This window comes from Colletotrichum paranaense (genome assembly GCF_030867605.1).
Source record: "Colletotrichum paranaense strain IMI 384185 chromosome Unknown Scaffold_7.1, whole genome shotgun sequence".
NCBI classification, from domain to species: Eukaryota; Fungi; Ascomycota; class Sordariomycetes; order Glomerellales; family Glomerellaceae; genus Colletotrichum; species Colletotrichum paranaense.
In genome coordinates this window covers 54,568-73,524 of record NW_026848965.1, presented here as the reverse complement: position 1 = coordinate 73,524, position 18,957 = coordinate 54,568, and the positions used below count along the sequence as shown (strand labels likewise).

Genomic DNA, 18,957 nt, shown 5'->3' with positions numbered 1-18,957 from the left:
TAGGCAGCTAGCTCGCCACAGGTCGATGGTCAATGGTCAATGGTCAATGGTCTCAGATGCGGATGCGAGGTGGGGGGGAAAGAAGGCACTGGAGAATTCGACCTGCCTAACTTCATGTAAGCCATCACAATGGTCTTGTTTTTTGACGGAATCTTTTCGTTTCCACTGTTGCCTACAATCGCAGTCCTTGATTCTCATTTCACAGACTTGTTTCTATTCTGAGTTTCCGGTTCGGAAATTGCTACAGTTAGACATACCTCTACGGAGTTTTGGGGGAGCACCTAAATCAGCCCAGTTCCGGGCCGAAAGTGGGACCGGAGACACGGCACGGCACGGTTTTAGCGGCATAAGTGCCTTACATCTTTATTAATTAAGCATTATCTACTAGTATGTATCCGTACATCACTCATAGAGCCTCCTCTCTCATTTTCATGCATAATTTCGTCAACGTTAGAAACGAGAGTCCTTTGACCTATAACGAAGCAATGATCTCGGCAGCCTGCTCGGCGAGGGCGTATACCGCGGCCTGGATGTGAGCCGTGATGATTGTCGGGAACACGGAAGCGTCCACGACACGGAGGTTGCTGATACCCTTGACGCGCAGATCGCTGTCTACGACTTTGCCCATGGCACATGTGCCCATAGGGTGGTATGTGCCACTAGAAGACAACCTGTTAGTTCCGAGGACTGAGAAGTGTAGCACATCCAAAGGACAGGTAGTTCACTTACATGACGGAAGCACGGATGCGCTCCTCGATTTCCTCGTCCGTTGACTCAAGCGTAAACGGCTTCAGGCCTTCCGCCGGCGCCTCAGCCTCGACGATCCCCTGGCTCAGAGGCGACTCGCCGCCAATCATCATCCGCGTCATTCGGCGGATCGAGTCGCGCCACACGAACCGGTCAACCTCGGAAGCGAAGAAGTTGGGGTCGATGAGCGGGGCCTCACTCGGGTCCGCGGAGGCGAGCGTCACGGAGCCACGGCTCGTGGGATGCAGGCCGACGTTGGCGGTCGTGAGGTAGGTGCTGTTGGAAGGGAGCGTCGGGTTCGTGTTGACGTAGAGCACGAACCCCTCCATGAGGGTGCGCTCGTTCTTGAGGAGCGGGTGCGTCGCCGGGTCGGGTGCGGTGCCTTCTTCCTTGGTGATGGCGGCGATGAGGCCGTCCTTGTCTTCCACGCCAAAGGAGGCGACAAAGTTGTTGGGCTGGCCGAGGCCGTACTGCGGCTGGAAGAAGAGGGTGTTGCCTGAGTCGACGGTCGAGTTGCGGTACTGCGGGGAGAGGCGCCAGTTGTAGGTGAAGAAGGGGTGGTCGGCAAAGTTCTTGCCGACCTCGGGCGCGTCGAGCTTAGTTTCGATACCGTGCTTGGCGAGTTCGTCGGACGGGCCGATGCCGGATAGCATCAGGAGCTGCGGCGTGCGGTAGGCGCCGGCGGCGGCGATGACCTCCTTGCCGAGGATCTCCGTGCCGTTGGCGAGGCGGACGCCGGTGGCGACAAGGATACCGGTGCTTGAGCTGTTGTCATTGCGGAGGAGTATCTTCTCGACGAGCGTATCTGTCATGACCGTGACGCCGTCGAGGGGGTAGTATTCTGACGCGATCTGACGGACGCCGTTGCGGCGGTTCTCTGCAATCTCGCCAAAGCCGAGGTTCTGTCCGGCATTGGCGTCCAGGCCCAGGAGAGCCTTGACGCCGACGGACTCGTACGAGGCGTAGACGGCGTCTCTGAGGGGGTAGACGCGGCCCGTGACCGAGGGTACCTCGACCTTGAGGGGTCCGTCGTACCCATGCTCGTCGGCGTTGACGTCGGTCCAGTAGGCCTCGGACCGCTTGAAGAACGGCAGCTGGCTGTCGTAGCTCCATCGGGAATCGTTGGCCATTTCGGCCCACTCGTCATAGTCGACGCGGGCACCACGCATCCATCCACCTCAAGAAGGCGTCAGTATTTTCGGATGCACTTTTTACCACAGAACAAACTTTGGGGAGTTGACTTACATGTGTTGATGAGGGAGCCGCCGCCGAGACCCTTCCCAGCAGCGCTCTGAATCGTGCGGCCGTTGAGCTGAGATTGCGGCGTGGAGTAGTAGTTCCAGTCAAAGTCCCCCGCGATCAGGTTGGTCGAGTTGACGTAGAGAATGTCCGTCCGGCCAGCAGCACTGGAACCGGCCTCGATGACGAGAATCTTGGCCGTGTTGTTAAGCGCCAACAGCCGGCTCGAGACGACGGAGCCGGCGAGGCCGCCTCCGACGACAATGTAGTCCCAGACGTCGGTTGGCAGCATGATTTCCTGATTTGTGTGTCGTTATGCAGGGCAGCGGCACGTAAAACAGGATTCGACGCAAAGATTCTGAAAAGGGAAAACTTGGCGCAAGTTGTGATTGATGCTGCAGATCGGGAACCGGGAGGCTGGGACTGCAGAATGTGTGACGAGCCGTTGCAGAATGCAATGCAGAGAGAATCGGGCGTAGTAGAGGGACGAAGAGAGAAGACCTCACACACTCGAACCGGACAGACGCCGCAGCCGCTTCTCTTTTAAGAGCAGACGCATCGGGAGATATCACGCACACATCGCCCGTCAGCATCGTCCTCCGAGGCTCCGTTCTGCGGCCGTTGCGGAGACTTTTGCCATGTGGAACTCGGCGCAATTTTGAATATTTCGATATCGCAAGAAGAACAAGGGCCAGGGCCAGAAGGTGGCTCGGGTATGGCGGGTGAACGACATCGACAGATCAAGAGGTTCTCCCCCATTGCCCTCCCGTTGAAGGGGATCCACCAATATTCCTCCTCCACGGGGAACCTTTCCGGGCCAAGCTCTGTCGTTATCCTCTGACCAGGTTCCTGACTAGTTGACAGAGGCCTCTGAGTGGGCTCATCAGTCGATTGAGTGGTGTTGGATGTTCAAGGATCCGGAGTTGTGGGGTTTCTTTCGGACCAGGTTACCGAATGCAGAGACGACTTGTTCTGCGGTCCGTCATCCCCTGTTCCCTACGACGCGGTCCGCGGATAGGGTTAATGTGATGATGGGACTTGGCTGGTCGATCGACGTAAACTGAGTTTACGATATGCAATGGGTCTACGGAGTACTGCAACTCTATGGAAGCCGTAAGCATATTCCGACTTCGTCAGCGGACAGACAGAACTAACGTCTGTTATGCTTGTTTTCCAAACGTAGTCTCGTTGGTTTGAGATAACTCGACATAGCCGTCTTCTTCACCTGGATTAGCGCGGCTCCATAGCACTTTTGGAGCGGGCCCTATCTCAATATCCCAGCTTCATGCAGAGTGCAAGCACAGGAAGTCCGAGAGACTCTCGATCTTTGTATCGCACAATCGTATCACCATGTGGGAATTTTCGTGCCCCGTCTACATGGTAGACCTCTTGCGTTATCATGAATTTGTGATATCTCATCATTGCCACGCGGGATCCCAGTGCGCCCGCCTCCCGCATGGCCCATCGGCCGGTGAGCCATGACCATAACCTGGGTTGGTTTCGGGGGTGCCTAAGACGAGGCCTGTTGGACGCCCCTGTCAAGTAGGTCTTTGCTTTTTTTTTCACCCCTTCGTACGGCTAGAACCTGTGTCTTGACTCGATCATGCATATGTTCTGTTCGCTTGAAGAATGTGGATCACTCGCTGTGCCGTTGCGGAAAGGAGGTTGACGGATATGTTAAGCCATAAGGCTCCCCCGTTCCGTCTGGTGCGGCGTCTGCGGTATTAGTTGAAGACTAGATCTCCAGCCACCATATTCGCCCCGTCGTGCGAGACGACACCCGACACGAATCCATGATGAGAATCAGCGGTGCGCTCTTTGCTCGTCTAGCCGTACCGACAAACGCTACCGTCCAACCAGAGGATGTTATCCAGACCGAGATCGTGCCCCTTTCCGACAGAGCGGTTCCCATTGTCGTCGTCAATGTGCTACTGACGTTTGCCACAACACTATGGACGGGTATGCGGTTATACAGTCGGCGGAAGAAGGGACAGTCATTTACCATTGAGGATTTCTTGACTGTTGTTGCTCTGGTAGGACACGACGTGGTTGCAAGTCGTATTTCAGGTGTATTGACAACATAGTAGATCGCCTTCTATGGGCTAGTGGCCTGCAATTTTGTTAGTAAGTTGGACCACAAAGTCTTGCAGAGCTGAACTATACTAAACAATGGTTCTAGTGGTCTATCTCGGAGGAACTGGGCATCACTACTTGACCCTCCAGCCATATCACGTCGAACGCATGTCAAAGGTCAGCCTGCAAAGATATCCCCGTGTTGCCCCTGATTTCTTTTCTGCTGCCTCTCCTGAGAACCTCGACTAACAACACGCCTCTCGGGGAAAAAATAGGCCGCATACGGTGTCCAAACCCTCTTCGCCATCTGCCTCGGCTTCATCAAGATCGGCATCACCCTCATGCTCCAGCGCGTATTCTTCGTCCAGGGTTTCAAGATCGCGGCCCGCATCACCACGGGCCTCTGCGTCTGCTGGATGCTCTTCACCATTCTCATTGGCATCTTCATCTGCCAGCCCGTGGCCATGAACTGGAACCCGGCGACGCCCGGCGGCAAGTGCGGGGACCAGAACGCCGCCTTCGCCGCCGTGGGTTACTTTGACCTCGCGACGGACCTCATCATTCTAGTGCTGCCGATACCCATGGTGTATAACCTGCAACTGCGGTGGCCGCACAAGGTGGCTTTGTACATCATCTTTGGCGCAGGCGCTCTGTAAGGGAATCCCCAGCTTCTTCATCTCGCCCTCACATTGTTGTGCCATTATATGGATAACTGACCGTGGCCTGTACGAACTTCTCCAGGACCATGATCTTCGCCGCCCTACGATTAAAGAACGTCTTGACAATGGACTTTACGGACGTGACATACTCCCAGGTCGGCGTCGTGCTGATGGGAACTCTCGAGCCCGGTGTCGCCATCATAGTCTCGAGCAGCCCCCTCCTGAAACCGATATTCGATGCCACCGTCGGCCGCTTCTGGTCCCTACGCGGCACACGCGGTGCCACAACGAGATCCGGCGGGGCAGGGCCGGCCTCTGCCAAGCCGAACACCCTCCAGACGATTGGCCAATCCGGGCTTCTCGGGTCGAAACTTTCCAGAGGCGGGGGAGGGAGGTTTAGTCAGATGCACTCGACACACAGCGACGATGATGACGATTTGGAGCTGGATAGGTTGCGAGAGAAGAGGCATAACGTGGCCGTAATGGCGGCCAGCGGGAATCCGTCGGAGGATAGCGTGGCGAGGGACTTCAAGGGGAGAGGGGACGATGCTTCGGGCTCCGAGGTTGGGATTTTGGTGACGAGCAAAACGAGTGTTGTGAGCGAGGTCAGGGGGCAAGGGATGTGAGCTTTTCATTCTAGTTTCACGTTCGGCTTGAGATCAAGACACTTTGAGATTTTGCAGTAACACAAAGTGGGCAGACTGATATTCATCAAAATTGAGCCGGGAAAAGGGTAAGCAAAAGGCAGGGAAAACATGACCTTTCTCGATTTCTTGACCTCATGGTTGGTTGGATCCATGTCATCGCCTTAAACAATGCCTTGCACATGAGAACACACGTTTTAATCTGTGAAGAGGAGGTGCAAGCCGGTCTCCTGAGTTGGCTTCGACCCTCCACCACACCCGAGTCGGAGGTAACGTGGTTACGGATTTCTTCCAGTCCTTTTTTCAAGGGAAGCGCTGAAATAAACCATACAGAGACTTTTTATTGCAGGTGGTACCAACCTCCTGATATCTGCTTCCAAGAGGCTCTCATGTGCCGGTTCTTGGCGATAGGAAACACGTCTCGGGCACTATCAAAGGGAACCATAGACATCTTATACGGATCGTCGTCTTTCAGATTAATACTTCATCTGACGATCCTTGGCGAAGCCCCCTAACTTTACTCATTCCCCAACTATTCTTCTGTCTTTGCGCTGGATGTTCAGAAGCAAGACTTCCTTTTGATGGATGTTTGGTAAGCATCGCCGAATAGTACGCGTTTACCGCATTCATGTAACCAAGGGAATTGGCGATCAACAACTCTGGAATCCTTTGTCGTGAAGTAGCACCGCCTTAGCCATGTTCACCGTCAATGATACATACTCATTCTCTACATTAAACATCCTGTTGAGGAAGGTGAAGTAGTGGAAAGAGGCGTTGAAAACATATTCATCTATAAAACGCCATGGAAAGGGTGCCCGTCCAGTGAAAACTTGTAACTTGAATACGACATCCCGCACTTCCAATCCACTACACCCAACAGCAAAACCTGATTCGGTTTCAAGTTCTCAAAATGTCCACGCCCGCATTTAATCCTGGGAATCTTCCACACAACACAATTCATCTTGATGATCCCGATGAATTGGGGGGCATCTGGAAGCATCGTACTGGCGTGTACGAACTTGAGATCACGTACCGCCAGCCACACCAGGGGCCGATATTGATCCGTCGTCTGCGCGATATCGCGACCGGCAAGCTGAAGAACGAAGTGGCCTGGCTCACAAGAGAAGGTCTTTACATAGACAAGATTACTGCGGAGCGAGTCTCCAGATACTCCCGAAGCGCCTGGTACAAGCTGGAGGAGCAAGTTGGGCCATACGACCCAGAAAAGGCACGTTCTGTAGGAGGCCCTTCGGTCGCGTTCATTTTCGCAGAGGGCAAAATTATGTTAAGTTGGAAACCTCATTTGGATAAAGAATCCTCGTTCAAACCTTGGCACCTGCTTGAGCGACCCGATCTTCCTTCCAGCGAGGCACCTACTATTAGAGTATTGTCCTGATGGTTAGGGGTATGGATTTCCCATTCTCCCCAAGACTCGCTGCATATCGTCCCGAGAAATAAACGGCAGGGTTTCAGACAATCATATTGGTTGTTGTCTCGCCCAAGCCTAGCAATACATTACTTAGGCTGGTTTGCCGACTTAAGACACGTCTTGCACAAAATTGATCGCTTTATATCGTTGACTGTGGCGGTAAAAACGTATCCAATAAGACGTTGTGGCTCATGAGTTTGAAGTGAATTGCTTATGCCTCTCTGGCCATACGGTTCCTAAAACTGTCAAGTTTCTCATCTAGCGGAGACAATAAACACGTCCGCCTTAGCATATACCGCCTTTACCAGGATACGAGGAATTTTTGCAGGTGTAGTGATAGGGACGCTTGCTTGCATCGTCGCTTGAGGGCCCAGTTATACCGAATTGAGCTCATCCTAGTACAGTAGTCACGGCCAGATGTATTACTGTGATGCCAAGAGAGACCTCGCCAAGTAGTCCCCTACAAGCTCGCCGGCTTCTGAGCTTTGATGCTCAGATCGCTAAGAAGGAAGTGCAAGAAGCTTACAGAGGGCGCGGAGATCTGCAAATTTGCCCTGCTCTGGCTCGACATCGCATCGTAGGCGGCGCCAGATCTGCCATCTCGATGAGAATCGCTATAGAATCATACAGCCAGCGTTGATGAACTTCCGTCGTCGTGGAACCTTTGCGCCAACGATGAATTCGATAGAGCACGTCAACCCAACACTCGATGAGGGCGCTGATTGCGTGTAGATTTCCCATCTTGACCTACTTGATTGTGTGAAGACCTTGAAACGCTGTCCTGCTCGCGAGTAAGGCTATGCATCGCCGGAGCCTTTCATCTCTTTGTTCAGAAGTCTTCCAGCGGCGATGTAAGTTTTGACAGATTGAATACCAGGCCGCATCGGATGTACTTAGGATCCGTGGACTGCACCTCATCTTATGGTAAGAAATTCGTAGCAACAGTCTAACAGTCTCTAGCAAGTTGCTAGTAGAACACCTCACCCTTCATCAGCACTCGAGCCGTGCGGCGAAGATCCGCCGACACAATCTCGCCATTGTCAAATGTAGCCCCGATATCCACCTTACCGCTCGGGTGTCCAATAACGACAGACTCCTTGGCACGGCCACCGATGAGCTCCGCCGGGATGGTTCCGGGCAACTGACTAGCAGCCCCGAGACACAGCGCAAGCGTCAACGGCACAGCCTTGTGCGCCTGGCCCATGGACAGCGCAAGACACCGGATGTCTACGTCATCCGAGCGCGTCTCGGAGAAGAGCAGCACGATCTTAGGTACACTCTCCACGTCCGGGTTCAGTCCCATCATAGACGCTCCCGCGCGCCGGATCCCGTCCAGCTTGGCCTTGAGCTTGGCATCCGTCTCAACGAACTGCGGCGTGAGGTCTTCGGGCGAGGGGATGCCCAGGTCGGCGGCGCGGACAAAGACACCCGGGTTGCTGACGTCGACGAGCGAGGCCTGGATTGTGCTCGCGTCCGGGAGGAGGAGCCAGTCGCGGGGGTTCCCCGTGGGGAGGGCCTTGCCCGTCTTTGCGCCGGCGGGGTCCAGGAAGCTTAGGGTAATGGGGGAAGCGGTGCCGGGGACACCGTCCATGGTGTAAGCGCCTTCCGGGGCGTATCTTGGTGAGTTGGTCCCGTCAACGACGACCCTGAAGCGCGATGAGATGACTTTTGATGTGTTGGTGTTGAAGATGCGTACGGTAGCGAACGTCTGGCCGTCGGCCCCTTGTTCGAGGCGCGGGTTCCGGATGAGACCTTCGTCCAAGCTCATGGGCCCCACTGCCGATGAGAGGTTTCCGCAATTACCTGCTGTGTCGAGGCTGCCATCCTTGATGCCAACTTGAACAAAAGTGTAGTCCACGTCCACGTCGGGGCGCGAGGGCGGAAACAGCACGACGATTTTGGACGTTGATGAGATGCCCGAACCCATCCCGTTGAGCTGGCGGCCGTAAGGGTCCGGCGAGCCCATGACGGCAGGCAATACTTTGTGCCATTCGCTTTCTAGCGGGAGGTTGTGTCTGTGGATGACGAGACCGTTAGACGTTCCGCCGCGGACGAAGAGCGCGGGAAATGACCGTGATGACGAATAGGGGCGCGTCGATGACATGTTTGCTGATAGTCTGGATAGCCCGGAAGCAGCGCTCTTTGTGTTCCTCAAGAGACTGCGGTGAATTTCTTGGAGAATCATCTTTGCCAACGATTGCGACAATTAAAATAATTGTTTTTGTAGTTGATGTTGGTATTATTGAAATAGACAGTCCTTTGCGGTTGTTTTCCGCCTGATTCCTTACCCACCACACGGGAAATGTCCGTACCTGGGCCAGTTTAAGCCACACGTGGCGCGGCGTCCGTCTACAGGGGTCGTGGACCACTGAAAACCGTTAAGCACCGCCAAGCCGGAAGAAGACGAGGAGGATCCCTGCAGTGATCCTCTCTAGAGTCTCACATCTCTTCTCTGCATTATGAGTAACTCACCATATTTTTACTTGGCGAAGTACTCTATGTCATTTGGCGTGCGGTCGAGTTTCATACAAAGGGAAAATAGAGATAAAAGAAGAGGGAATGGGAGATTTTGGCACTAATTCAGACCTCAATTGCCTTACGACTGATCGATCGGCCGAGTGATGACCGAATCGGCACCGAAGTCATACAAGTCCAAGCCACCCGGGCTTGAGGCTTGTAAGACCGTCTGAAGGCAGGCATCGTGTCCGCTTAGCTGGAGATAAGCATGGACATACCGTAATAAGCGTTTCGGGTTGCGGAAACAAGCTTAATCATGGGTTCTTGAGAATCGTCGATATATGAGATTCATATTCCCCCTCTTCCGTCTCATCTCATCTGACATCATCGCTACAGCCACGTTTTCAAACCACAACACAAGAAGCATCAATAAACTCTGATAATCATTATACTAGAAATCAAAGGATTCTCAAATTCGACAGAATGAATCCATACGTCGAAGTGACTTTGAGCTGGCTTCTCAAGAACTCCCGCGCCCACGACGCCAAATCCTTCTACACATCCCCGGCCTTCGCCTCTCATACGGAGCAGACGATCACCGTCACGTCGCCAGACTGCGGTGCGTCTCCAGCTACTTTGGGTCCGGAGTACATAACAGAAGGCGGCGGCCGTATTCCCGCGCTGTCGTGGTCCGCGCCGCTAGACCTCGAGTCAAAGGTCAAGGAGTGGCTCATCGTGGTCGAGGATCCGGATGCGCCCCTGCCGACGCCCATCTGTCACGGGTAAGTCGCACACATCTCAAAGAGAGGAAAATGCTGACTTGTTGACTGTAGTGTATACGGTGGCATTGCACCTGAGAAGAAACAGGTGAACCCCAAAGACTTTGAGATTGAGGATGAGAGCAAATCTCTGCTAAAGGGAGGGTTTTACTGGGGTAAGGGGCGGAGGGAGGGTGTGTATGTTCCCCCGCGGCCTCTTATGAACCACGGTACCCACAGATGTGAGTTTTGATTTCTCATGCATTCAGGTAAAATGGGAAGACTAACAGTCAACAGATTTCTTCCAAATTGTTGCCCTGAGCGAGCCACTGGATAGGACAATGCTGGAGGCCCGGGCTACTAGGGAGCAGGTCGCCGAAGCTATCCAGGGCAAGGTTCTGGGTTGGGGTATGTGGGTTGGAAGTTGTGAGAGGAAGTGGACGTGATATCAAGGATGAGAATTCCAACGTTTAGCGCCATTTCCTAAAGGATGATGACAAGCAATGGGAGAGTTTCTAGGTATCTTGACGAGAGTATGAAACCATAGCGCTTGATGAGATCGCCGATGAAATTATGTGGTGTGAATGAAATATGACCTTCAATTGTCTTTATCAAGACGATGGTGAACCGCGTTCACATGTTGTAAAATCAGGAACGCAGAATGATCGGGCTCCAGGCTCGTGACGTCCAGACACATTTCGTTTTCATCCCCAAACTGAAAGATGGTTTCCTTCTCCCGAATCTTTCTCAGAATCTCATCGTCAGTCAACTTGGTGTTACTAGCCCTCTCACCATCTTTAGCACACCTCCGGCCTCCAAGTCTCCTGACATTCTCGTCCACGTCGCAATGTAACACGACCGAGATGAACGGCACGCCCCTTTTCTCAGCGGCCGCCTTGTAATTTTGCGCCGCTTCGCTGCCGAGAGGACCCGACTCCCGCGCGTCTGTAAAGATGAACGTCTTGTCCGCAAGCGCAGGGTGTGTGGCGATGGTGTCCAGAGCGTGTCTGCGGAATGTGGTTCTCAGATCGTTGTAGGCCTCGGCATCGTCGCGATCGAGCATGGCGGCGACGGGGTCGATTACCAGGTGGTTGTGGAAGACGCGGCTGCGTGGAATCAGTTTAGAGAGAGCGCTGGCGATGGTGAATTTGCCGACGCCTGGGTAGCCGTTGATGTAGATGAAGCAAGCCATTGGATTGTGCATAGTTCCCAAAATACGCAGATGTTCTCGGCGGCGATTTGACCAAGATGGTCAAAGTGATTATCAACCTGATTTTATCGAGGAACCCGAGAGCTTTCTCCGACTACCAGGCTTACTTCAAAACTTTCGAGGCAGTTGCGCCTTGCCTCAGTGACTCACCACAGTGAGACCAAGCTTCATACCTCCATGGCGCACCCTAAGGTGTATTGATTCAATAGGTCAATTGATGAATGGCCGTTCTACTTACCTCCTTGGCCTTGCCTACATAGTCAATGGACATTGGCATGCATCAGTCTAAAGCATATGTTCGAATGTAGCGTCCCGCTACGAGTGTATTGAGTGAGTTGTGTGCTACACGACGAGCGTCTGACTCGTCGTCCTGATCGCAAAACACCATAGACTTCTCGCGATGACTCAAACGGGGGATCGAAAGAGAGGCATCGGCTTCGGTGTTGGCTAGATTGCATATCAAACGTGCTTACCTTAAGATAGAAGGAGGTACGGACATTGTCCGCGATAAGACCGCCGTTGAATCCTTCAGAAATGGACTTGGTAAGCGCACGTGATCGTCTCCTCTTTCTCTGGTTGCGGTCGCGTCTTTCCCAGCATTTCTCATCAAACCGCACTCCTCCTCACCTTTCTTCTGCATTGCCGAAACCGCGCCGAGTTTCCCTTTCTCTCCTCTCCACCTCTGCCATCAACAACTCACACAACCACAGCAGCTGCCAGCAAGTGAGCCAGACAATCAGAGCGAGCACCCACAAGTGCGCCAGAATCGGCTCATTTAAACACACAAAGAGGCGTTTAAACCTGGACAAGGAGGCAGAGCGCACGCACGCACGCGCGCACCCTACCCTAAACTTGATGGACCCGCCGCTGAAGAGCCCCGCGTCGGCACAGAGGGATACCTCGCCCAGCCCTCCAGTGCCGAACCGGATCCGGCGCAATACAGCCTGCACGAGCTGTCGCGACTCCAAGGTGGGCTTTCACTTTTCCTCTGATACTCCCTTTTTGTATCCGTACATACCTTTTATACATACCCTGGACCAGTTCATCTTGTATCTGTCCCTCAAACCCCTTGCATGGCGACCTTACCTCGTGGTGTTTTAATCTTTTAAACATTCTGCTGCCACACATGTCAAGCATGCCCCGTGCCCCTCCAACGCCTCTCCCGGTTCCCATTCCCATTGGATCGCGGTTGACATCCGGGACTCGGGAAGGACGGATGGGGGGCCACCTCGTCAGGTCCCCTGGGGCTCATCATGCAATGTCAGCAAACATGCCGATGAGACTTATTCTGTTCCTTCGGCGTTTTTGCATGTTCTAGGAATCCGTCGCACTGCTATACCGAATATGACGTCCCGTATGCTAACAGAACGTCTTTGGACGACTGGAAATAGGTCAAGTGCAATGCGAGCTACACGCCCAACAAGCCGTGTCAACGTTGCTCTAAGCTCGGTATACAATGTGTCATTGACAAGTCTCACAAGCGGATGACCAGACGAAGGTGGCTTCCCTTTTCCTCTCTTCTCCTTTCCTCCCTGCTCCAAAGGCGCCCGTCTTTCAATTCCCGGTGGCCTATGTTATTGTGTGTGTCTTTCCAATACAAGATCACGGTCTAATATCTCCGCGCGTGTGTGAACATCAAACAGCAAACTAGAACAACTCGAAAAAGAAGTCCAAACAATCAAGAATGCCGTCAACCCGAGCCCCGTCTCCGCCACTGGCATCCTCCCTCCGGCCGCCTTGCCGCTGCCGCTGCCGAGCCCGAGCACTGCCTACCCCGGAGCCGCCAGTGCCTTTTCGGACCACCGGCCGCCCCCCTCCGCATCAAGGGTGAGCCTGCCGGCCTTGTCTCCCGTTCAGCAGGCCCGCCAGCCGGAGCAGGTCCCAACGCCGACCCTCACATCGCATACTACACCTACGGGTCCCGCGAGGCAGCCCGCCCAGCCAAGGGCTTTGGGGTCCAAGGTACTGTCTGGGGAGGATATCGATTTTTACTTTGACCAGTGAGCTACCTTAACCCTTCTTCCTACATCATCCCCAAGCCAGCACGTATCCATATCAGAAAAACAAAGACTGAGACGTTATGACAACAGCTACTTTGAGCACTTCCACCCTTATTTCCCCATCGTCCGCTCTCAGGACCCAGACAAGCTCTACAAACAGAGCCCCATTCTCTTCTGGACCCTCATCGCCATCTCCTCGCGGCGGTACACCCGCGACGCCGGCCTCTTCCCTTTTCTCATCGAGAACCTGCCCCGCGAGGTCTGGGCCGCCGTTTCGAGCCCGCCCATCAGCATGTCTACTGTTGACGCCCTGCTCGTCCTCTGCACATGGCCCTTACCCTCCATCCGCTTCCTCAACGACCCATCGTCCTCGTACGTCGCCATCGCTCAGAATGCCGCGCTGCTGCTGGGTTTGCATACGGGCCGTGGCACACATCCCGAGTTTTGTATAGGACCGAACCGGCAGACTGATATCACCGACGAGGAGGCCTGTTTTACGTGGATGGGGTATAATATCCAGGCTCAAAGGTACGTTCTTGTTAAGTTGTAAACATATGTGACTCAGTTTCGGCAATTGGTATCTGACTACGTGGCATAGAGTCGCCTCAAGTAATGGTTTCCCGCCCCCGGCCGGCTTCTTCAATGAAGCCGTCAACAGGGCCGCCGGTGGGAGATCCCTCCCTGATGCTCTGGGGTACTTTGGCCTCCTTTACGAGATGCAAAAGTTTTCCAACAGACTGAGCCGGACCGTCTTCTCCGTCGCCGAAGAAGGCGAAGGCGTGCCGGACACCGTCATTCAGCTTTTGGAAGATGAGCTGAATAAGCTAAAGCAGCTACAGGCTCGACACAACTCTGGTTCGTAAACATGATTCTCTTTTGCCTCCCCCCGAAACCACGCCAAGAAACCCCCCTTTACTGATAAGTACAGACCTCGATCTCTTTACCATCCTAGCAGTCCAATTCGAGCTCCAATCCTACTACTTCATCCCCCTCTCCACCGTGGACACACCTACTTTCCGCCACAACGTAAACCGCGCCTACAGCACAGCCCAAGCCCTCATCAACCTCTCCTTACGTCTCGAGTCCTCGCACCGTTTCCTCCTACACGCCCCGCAACACGTCTTCCGCACCATCCTCGACGCCGCCGCCGTGATATTCGACGTCCTCGTCTCGGGCCACGCTACAGACGTCGAGCTCGCCAACGCCGACGTCTCGGTCAAGAACGCGCAAGAAGCCCTGCGGCGGTGTTCCGTGCAGGAAGGCGATTTCGCCATGCGTGTGCTGCGCATGTCGGAGAGTTATTGGAGTCTGAGGCACATGATGCCCAAGCTGGAGGCGCCCATCTCGCAGTATCCGCACCGTACGGGTGCTGTCATCGCGTTTGGGACGCTGAGACGGTGGAAGAAAGAGCTTGATCAGGCGAGGGTTGGGCAGGGCGGTTCTGGTGTCGGGGTCGGTGGTGCCGGTGGTGTTGCTGGAGGAGGTGGTGTTGGACAGGGAGCCGGGGTGGGGGGCACGGCGTCGACGCGTGAGTGTAGGGGTGGCCGGGGGTTCGGTGGAAGTGTTGCTGACCTTGTGGTAGCGGCGGCGACGGATGCGAACGCGAACCTTGTGCCGGCGAGTGACCCGCTGCAGGATATCGACTGGTCGATGCTCATGGACGATTTTGACTGGACGGCTGGGGGTGGGGGAGAGCCGAATTTCCTTGGTCTTTCATAGTAGGCGTCGTTGTGTTTGTGAGAAATGCGGCTAACGTGCGCGTGTGCGTTCACTCCATAATTTCTTCCTTGTTTTTCTTTCTCATCTTCTTCAAGCAAGCCGGAGCATTTTGGTGGCTGGATATCTTTGCATCATTTTGGGACGTATGTTGTTGTTGTTGGGGGGGGGGGGGCTATATCACTTGAGAAGGGGTGCTGAAGGTTGGCGTTCATATTGTCGTACAAAAGAACAGACTGAGCAACACTTAATGTTACCATGTTAAACTGAGCATGATTCGAAGCTATGATGCTGTATGGAGCACGTCCGACTCACGTCATCTCACTCTATCCTCCCAGTGCTCCAGATATTCAGCCCGACCTTGACGCCTTTTATGACTGGCAGTCCGGCGTGCCACGTCTCGTCATACCCGGCACCGCTCCCATCAGCCCGGAAGTTCTCCCAGTATACCGCGTTGCCCGGAACAGGCTTGAAGGTAGTTCCCTTGGCCTCCTCGTCACCTCCCATCTTCTTCTCATCACCACCATCACTAGCTTGATCACCGCCATCCCTCCCTCCACACTCCACAAACCGACACCAAACCTCCTTCTTCAACCCCGGAACCTCCAACAACGGAAACTCCGTCCCGCCACCAACCAACCCATCCCCGTTCCCCGTCCCAGGTGGCACCTCGTTCTCGTCCTCGTCGCGCGCGTCAACCCACGCCATCATGCTACTCACCCGCCCCCACCCGCCGCGGTTGGCGGTCCAGTCGAAGTGATACGAGTAGTGCCCGCCTTCGACGTACCGCTGCGTCCGCAGCCTCTCGATCCAGAGGTCCTCGCGCCAGCCCTGGAGGGCGCGAGCGCGGGCCTCGATGCAGCGGACCGTGTCGTCTCGCGGGAGGAGGGCGACGTCGGAGGAGCGGATGGAGGTGTCGCGGTGGGTGTTTGCACCGTTGTGGGTTATTGTTGAGGGTTCGAAGATGGGGTTGCTGGTGAGGCGTGTGTGAGTGAGTGAGATGAGTTGGGGTGAGGTGAGATGAGATGTGAGTTGAAATTGAGTGTTGAGCGAGTGGGAAGCTTATGAGAAAGCATGGTTTCATCTTCCTCATCTTCAATTGTAACCAAAGTTCCGGATGCATGTGTGACGCGGCATGAAATAGGGAAGGCAAAATACATGCATGTAATAAAACAACATACCTAATCTCAAGTAGATGCTTCCTTTCCTCCACACTCAAAAAGCCTTCGATGTACAACACCAACGGCTCCTTGGAAAAGATGCGCACAGAGTAGTCGTCGGGTGGGCACGACAGAGCCGTGGCGTTGGGATGTTCGATGGCGAGAAGGGACTCGTTCATATGCGGCCGGGGCGTGCGGGCCACCCGGCTCCGGCTTGTGCTGCTTCGGCCACCAGATGTTGACGACGGGGAGAAGAAGTCGACGAGGGGGTCGGAGAAGAAGATGAGGAATGCCACGAGGGCGATGACGTAGGAGATCATTGTTGGGTTGGTGTGAGATGCATTGGTGACTTTAGAATTGTCAATTGGGAGTTGATTGGGTGTGACTTCCTTTGAGACGAACAGATAGCCAAGGCGAAGAAACGAAAAATGTCGTTGGGATAATCAGGCGACTTTCATGTTGGAGGCTTCCGCGTCGCCCGCGTTCTGCGGTGTTGGTTGTCAAGGAGGGCTCCGCCACAGCCGGGCCGTGCAAATCCGCGACACACTGTAGGAACATGACCATATTGGACGTGAGATGACCCTCATTTCATCTTCAACTACCTCGCGTGGTATTACTTAATCACATACAATTACTATAATGAACCAAAAAAGAGTTCACCCCCCGGTGGCGAATGGGGGCTACATCTCTTGGTGCACATGCTGGGATTCGAACTCGGGTACTCGCTAAGCCTGTCGTCGAGTTGGCTGGTTGGCGTATAAATTGATTGTTGACCATGAACCATTCCACCACCCAGCCAGTTTGACCTGACCCCCGACCTAGAGGGCGCCTGCTGGCTGGTGACAGGAATGGAAATGAGGAGGTCTATATACCCATCAAGGTAAGGCGGTAAGGCACGGTAGGTAAGGTGGTGGTATATTCCAGATGTCCAGGTGTGTATTCTACTGCTTCTTCTTCTCACCAACATCCGCCCCGCTACGCCTTCCATATCCCGTCTTGGAGTACGCCGCCACGAGCCTCCACAGAACCCACGCAAACCCAACAACTACCGCAGCCGCCGTCCCGGCGCGAACCCACTCTGCCTGCCCGGCCTCGAGAACAGGCACGCGTACGGTGCTCGTGAGCCGACCTCCGTCTCGTCCGGCAGCGGGTCGCGGCTCCACGTGCCAAAACACCGTCCTCGGTCCGAATAACGCGTCATATCCGAGATTCACCCTCTCAAACGGACTGCTCGGGAACTTTGTCCCCTCTTCGGACGAGCACGCCCAGAAGACGGCCGGGTAGGGCACCTCTACCTCGGTGTACCCGCCCAGCGCGGGCTCCAGATATCGGAGGTGCAGCGGGACCTCCGCCGTCCACTCTTGGTTCGTCTTCCCCTCTCCTGTCGTCGTTGGCGGCGCGAGCTCGAGAAGGACACCGGAGCCCCATGGCTTTGTGGCGTACGCGGGCGCCTCAAGGTCCACGGGCGCGCTGGCGTAGCGCAGGGCGGTCAGGTTCTTGGACTTGAGGAACAGGTCGTCGGCGAGCTGGTAGCGGTCCGCAAAGATAGTTTTCGGTAGCGTGAGGTGCGCGTGGATGGCACAGTAGGCATCCTCCACCGGCGGCTCAGCCGAGTCGAAGCGCAGCTGCAGTGTCGGGTGCAGGCCCGTCGGCTCGAGGAACGTTGCAGAGAAGTAGCTGGCGCGTTGCGATCCCTCGTCTCCCGAGTCCGAATGCAGCCGGTGGCGGGCAGGCACGTTGAAGAGGACGGGTGCGGGCTTCTTGTGCTCGCCGAGGACGGTGAGGCCGCCCGCCATGCCGATCTCGTGCGGCTCCGGCTTCGCGGTGGAGTCGGTTGTGAGGATGCCGACCTCGGTCCTGTGGTTCGGTGTCGAGGCGACGGCGACGCGGTGTTTGCCGTAGGGCCATTGTGCCGTCAGCTTAAGGGCGTGCGAAATTGTGTCGTAGGAGATGTCAAAGGATGCCGCCGTCTTGAGGTCCTCTGCGCGGGACTTGCAGTTCGCGTCAGATGCCGAGCAGAGCTTCTCGGCTGTGTACTGGCTGAATGCGGCGAGATTCTCTAGGGGCTCGTAGTATTGGAGTGCTGCGGAGTGAGAGAACCTATCGTTGGGGAGGGTTGTGAATGACTTTGTTTGACAGAGTTAGTCTTGATGGTCTTGCCTGGTTGAGTGTGACCTCGGGAGGAGAATTGTCTGGAAGTATAGCTTACCTCTGACGATGTACAACTGCTCCCACCAAAGGCGTCCTTGAGAGCCGTGCAAAGTCTTGTGCTTTATCTCATGTTAGTTTTCCTTATGTTGCCCAGACGATACCCTCTGATTGAGACTCACGCGTCCCATTTGATCTCCTCCTTCTTTGGCGTATAAAACAGATGGAAACCTGGTGATACCCTCGAAGCCAAAGGGCCAATAGTGTCATAGGCGAACGGGCTAACCCATCTAATGTGTAGCTCATGACTCTCACTCAGAAGCTGGGATAGCTCAGAGGGAAGCTCCTCAAGGGCCAAGGTTATTCTATCTTCCCTGACAGATAAGAGCTCGGGACCCTTTACGCCGGCATCGCTAATCTCAAGAGACTCCGGAGGCGCGCCGTCACTAGGCTTATGAATGAAGGTGATTCGCTGACGCATATTGTACGATGACCTACGCAATCTCGCTGCAGACTGGGGCAAATGAGTTCCGCTTCAATGTATCCGTAAACGCTCTGAATATTACCAGAAGACAAGTAAACGAGATGCAAGGTGGTAAGGTCAATGAAAGTGGATTCTCCGGTGACGTGAACGGGTTGGTGTGATCAGTGAGTGAACAGTGTGCTCGGATGGGTCCGTTGGCATCGATGTCGGAGCTGGAGACCCGTTGCTGAGGA

At 54.7% G+C, this 18,957-nt stretch overlaps 9 protein-coding genes across 9 annotated transcripts; 4 read left to right on the top strand and 5 right to left on the bottom strand.

Moving 5' to 3' along the window:
* Positions 1–472: 472 nt before the first annotated feature.
* CPAR01_08823 (uncharacterized protein) lies at positions 473–2,278 on the bottom strand (the record flags this gene model as incomplete). Its single annotated transcript, XM_060493090.1, has 3 exons — positions 473–671; positions 730–1,924; positions 1,993–2,278. The coding sequence occupies 3 exons, from the start codon at positions 2,276–2,278 to the stop codon at positions 473–475; spliced, it is 1,680 nt and encodes a 559-aa protein (XP_060347220.1).
* Positions 2,279–3,782: 1,504 nt separating this feature from the next.
* Positions 3,783–5,344, top strand: CPAR01_08822 (uncharacterized protein; the record flags this gene model as incomplete). The annotated part of the gene is made up of 5 exons (XM_060493089.1): positions 3,783–4,019; positions 4,074–4,110; positions 4,166–4,236; positions 4,335–4,711; positions 4,801–5,344. The coding sequence occupies 5 exons, from the start codon at positions 3,783–3,785 to the stop codon at positions 5,342–5,344; spliced, it is 1,266 nt and encodes a 421-aa protein (XP_060347219.1).
* A 928-nt stretch (positions 5,345–6,272) lies between these two features.
* On the top strand, positions 6,273–6,758 carry CPAR01_08821 (uncharacterized protein; the record flags this gene model as incomplete). Its single annotated transcript, XM_060493088.1, has 1 exon — positions 6,273–6,758. The coding sequence occupies one exon, from the start codon at positions 6,273–6,275 to the stop codon at positions 6,756–6,758; it is 486 nt and encodes a 161-aa protein (XP_060347218.1).
* A 1,000-nt stretch (positions 6,759–7,758) lies between these two features.
* Positions 7,759–8,895, bottom strand: CPAR01_08820 (uncharacterized protein; the record flags this gene model as incomplete). The annotated part of the gene is made up of 1 exon (XM_060493087.1): positions 7,759–8,895. The coding sequence occupies one exon, from the start codon at positions 8,893–8,895 to the stop codon at positions 7,759–7,761; it is 1,137 nt and encodes a 378-aa protein (XP_060347217.1).
* Positions 8,896–9,731: 836 nt separating this feature from the next.
* Positions 9,732–10,452, top strand: CPAR01_08819 (uncharacterized protein; the record flags this gene model as incomplete). The annotated part of the gene is made up of 3 exons (XM_060493086.1): positions 9,732–10,030; positions 10,082–10,248; positions 10,304–10,452. The coding sequence occupies 3 exons, from the start codon at positions 9,732–9,734 to the stop codon at positions 10,450–10,452; spliced, it is 615 nt and encodes a 204-aa protein (XP_060347216.1).
* Positions 10,453–10,604: 152 nt separating this feature from the next.
* On the bottom strand, positions 10,605–11,210 carry CPAR01_08818 (uncharacterized protein; the record flags this gene model as incomplete). The annotated part of the gene is made up of 1 exon (XM_060493085.1): positions 10,605–11,210. The coding sequence occupies one exon, from the start codon at positions 11,208–11,210 to the stop codon at positions 10,605–10,607; it is 606 nt and encodes a 201-aa protein (XP_060347215.1).
* A 44-nt stretch (positions 11,211–11,254) lies between these two features.
* On the top strand, positions 11,255–14,935 carry CPAR01_08817 (uncharacterized protein; the record flags this gene model as incomplete). The annotated part of the gene is made up of 6 exons (XM_060493084.1): positions 11,255–11,370; positions 12,860–13,216; positions 13,307–13,744; positions 13,815–14,071; positions 14,145–14,744; positions 14,799–14,935. 6 exons carry the CDS (start codon positions 11,255–11,257, stop codon positions 14,933–14,935), a joined length of 1,905 nt encoding a protein of 634 aa, XP_060347214.1.
* A 318-nt stretch (positions 14,936–15,253) lies between these two features.
* On the bottom strand, positions 15,254–16,412 carry CPAR01_08816 (2OG-Fe(II)oxygenase family Oxidoreductase; the record flags this gene model as incomplete). The annotated part of the gene is made up of 2 exons (XM_060493083.1): positions 15,254–15,905; positions 16,114–16,412. The coding sequence occupies 2 exons, from the start codon at positions 16,410–16,412 to the stop codon at positions 15,254–15,256; spliced, it is 951 nt and encodes a 316-aa protein (XP_060347213.1).
* Positions 16,413–17,033: 621 nt separating this feature from the next.
* CPAR01_08815 (uncharacterized protein) lies at positions 17,034–18,721 on the bottom strand (the record flags this gene model as incomplete). Its single annotated transcript, XM_060493082.1, has 3 exons — positions 17,034–18,218; positions 18,302–18,362; positions 18,423–18,721. 3 exons carry the CDS (start codon positions 18,719–18,721, stop codon positions 17,034–17,036), a joined length of 1,545 nt encoding a protein of 514 aa, XP_060347212.1.
* Positions 18,722–18,957: the final 236 nt, after the last annotated feature.